Here is a 2496-nt window from a genome sequence, read left to right on the forward strand (position 1 = left end):
AATGGATAGTTTTAGTACTAAACATATAGTTTACCCTGTTTATATTGAAGTTCCCTAATGCTTCATCCTAGTTTCGTACCCCATGATTATAAATGGGATGTTTAGTTCAACTGAAAAATTAATTGTGTAAAGTTTATTTATCCTTTGGTTAATTAATGAATTTGCATTTAGCCCACTTAAATAATAATAATAGTTCAATTTAATCCTTGTAGAATTTTATATTTAAAACTTGGTCCCAACAAAAATTCATTCTTCTTTTTATAAACTAGTTTCCTTTTGGTCTCGTTCAAAAAACAAGAAACTTTAAAACAAAGCTCCGGCATTCTTTTCGGTAACATCGTTCTCAGCTTTAGATCTCTTATTTCTAAATACTTATAATATTATCAAAAGTATATATAAAATATTTTGTTTTCGAAAACAAGGGATCTCATTTTCCCCGACCCCAAAGGTGGAGGCCACGACACTACAACCGCATCACGCGCCTCCGCTGCGAGTGTCATCTTTCAAATTCCCATCCGCAGATGCGAGGTAAAATGCAACCCGCAGTGGTTCTCTGTTGATGACAGGTGTGGGCCCATGCAGGCGATATTCGTTAATCTACCACGGGCAATTACGGGGAGCGCGTAGAACTTTTTCTTTTCTTTTTCCACCCAAAGGGGAGAAATTCTTTTTATACAAACACGCCCTTAGTTCCTTTTCTTCTAGTCGCTCTCTCTTTCAATTTCCTCACCATTTCTCGATTCTCGTTGGTATTCCGCGTTATAATGAACATGGCGACCATAACAGAATCTTTGGAAAGGTCTCTACAAAACTGTTCTCTGAACCACGAAAGAAGAAGCAGCAAAACCGGCGGCGGAGGAGGAGGCGGTGAAGATGGATTAACACGGAGGAGATCTTCGACATCGGACGATAACAACAACAACAACAACAATCTACCAATCACCGGTTCTGACACAAGCTTGGAGCTGAACTCCCATCTCTCTCTTCCTTACCATTGGGAACAATGCCTTGATCTTAAGGTTGGTTTTACCATCGGGGAAAATTTAAAACTGTTTTTTAGTCGTTTTCGTGTTCCGGACTCAATTAATGTGAAAACCATGGCAGATCTTGCGCCCTTTCCTTTGTTGGGTATTTTCTTGATTTCCTTCTTTAATGTTTCTCTTCAGTCTTTTCGTTGTATTTATTGCTTCCCTGATGAAATGTCTCCTTCATCTCCCACACGCATTCTAACCGTAAAGGAACCCTAGAAAACAAACAAACACACATATATCCTTTCTTTTCGCTAAACCGGAAACCAAATGGAATTTGAATTCCCGAGAGTTCATGCAGGTATCAGATGTACTTTTCTATGCAAAATGAAATCGAAAATAGGTAAAAACTAAAAGATTAATCATCCCTGTAGATTAGAGTAGTACTAGTCTTACAAATTTTCTGGGTTATTAATGTTACAATCATAGTATATAGCAGTAAATGTATAATCCGAAATTGTTATTGTACCATTACGGTACCCATAATGACCACGACCTGTTATTGTTGCAATTGTGGTAAATGTAAAGCAATCGAAAATGGATCGGATCCGCAATTTAGATTCCTTGTTAATGTCTTTTTTTTTGGCAGACGGGAGAGATTTATTACATAAACTGGAGGAACGGGATGAAAGCAAGGGAGGATCCGAGGACGGCAGCTCAGTACTGCGGAGGTTTTTACTCAGAGGAAGAAGAGGAAGAGGAAGACGAGGAGGAGGAAGATGATAGCTCGTATGACAGTGAAGAGTCGCCATCGGAGTCATCTTCTTGTTCCACAAGAGAGAGAGGGAATTGCAACAACGACAACAACCATCGGGTAGAGAAAGACAAAGTTAATGTCTTGGTTGTGGCCGGTTGCAAAAGCTGTCTTATGTATTTCATGGTCCCCAAACAAGTCGAAGATTGCCCTAAATGTAATGGTCAACTTCTTCACTTCGATCGATCCGAAAGCAGCTCTCCTTGAAACCAGATTTGTCCTCTTCTTTCTCCTTTAGCTCTCTTCATTATCTGGTTTTTTTTTTAGTGTGGAATGGTAACATATTAGACAAATGAATATCTACTTGAAGCTTTGATTCTTCTTCACTTTTTTTTTAATAATTTTTCTTCCTCTAAATGATAAGTTTAATAGACTTCTCGCGACGTCGTGAGCACTGAATCACCCACGTCACCGTCATCCGAACACTTCACCGAAATTTTCTTCACTTTGGCTGTTGATAAATCCATGCTTATTTCTCCTACATATTCCATCAATCAAATCGAGTTTACCTAGCAAGTCTAACATTTTGAAATTTTTGTGCCCTTCCACTAAAGTTGAATCAGTAATTTGACACTTATTAGTTATTTTATAAGAATTTGCTTAGGGATGATCATCGGTCTGATCAGGTCGGATCTTTAATTCATTTGAATTTAATTCGGCAAGTAAATTCCTCCATTCGTACTTAGTTCGAGCTTAATAGTGTTTTTCTCGACT

At 38.2% G+C, this 2496-nt stretch overlaps 1 protein-coding gene across 1 annotated transcript; it reads left to right on the forward strand.

Moving 5' to 3' along the window:
* The first annotated feature begins 690 nt into the window (after positions 1 to 690).
* On the forward strand, positions 691 to 2059 carry LOC120142641 (probable serine/threonine-protein kinase ifkA). Its single transcript, XM_039157175.1, has 2 exons — positions 691 to 1019; positions 1618 to 2059. The coding sequence occupies exons 1-2, from the start codon at positions 765 to 767 to the stop codon at positions 1987 to 1989; spliced, it is 627 nt and encodes a 208-aa protein (XP_039013106.1). The 5' UTR covers positions 691 to 764; the 3' UTR covers positions 1990 to 2059.
* The last annotated feature ends 437 nt before the right edge of the window (positions 2060 to 2496 follow it).

The sequence above is a fragment of the Hibiscus syriacus genome, unplaced genomic scaffold (assembly GCF_006381635.1).
Source record: "Hibiscus syriacus cultivar Baekdansim isolate YM2019G1 unplaced genomic scaffold, ASM638163v2 tig00110831_pilon, whole genome shotgun sequence".
NCBI classification, from domain to species: domain Eukaryota; kingdom Viridiplantae; phylum Streptophyta; class Magnoliopsida; order Malvales; family Malvaceae; genus Hibiscus; species Hibiscus syriacus.

Coding starts and splice junctions, on each gene's coding strand:
- LOC120142641 (XM_039157175.1), top strand. CDS start 765: ATGAACATGGCGACCATAACAGAATCTTTGGAAAGGTCTCTACAAAAC. Junction 1,020..1,617: donor AACAATGCCTTGATCTTAAG/GTTGGTTTTACC, acceptor TTTTTTTGGCAG/ACGGGAGAGATTTATTACAT.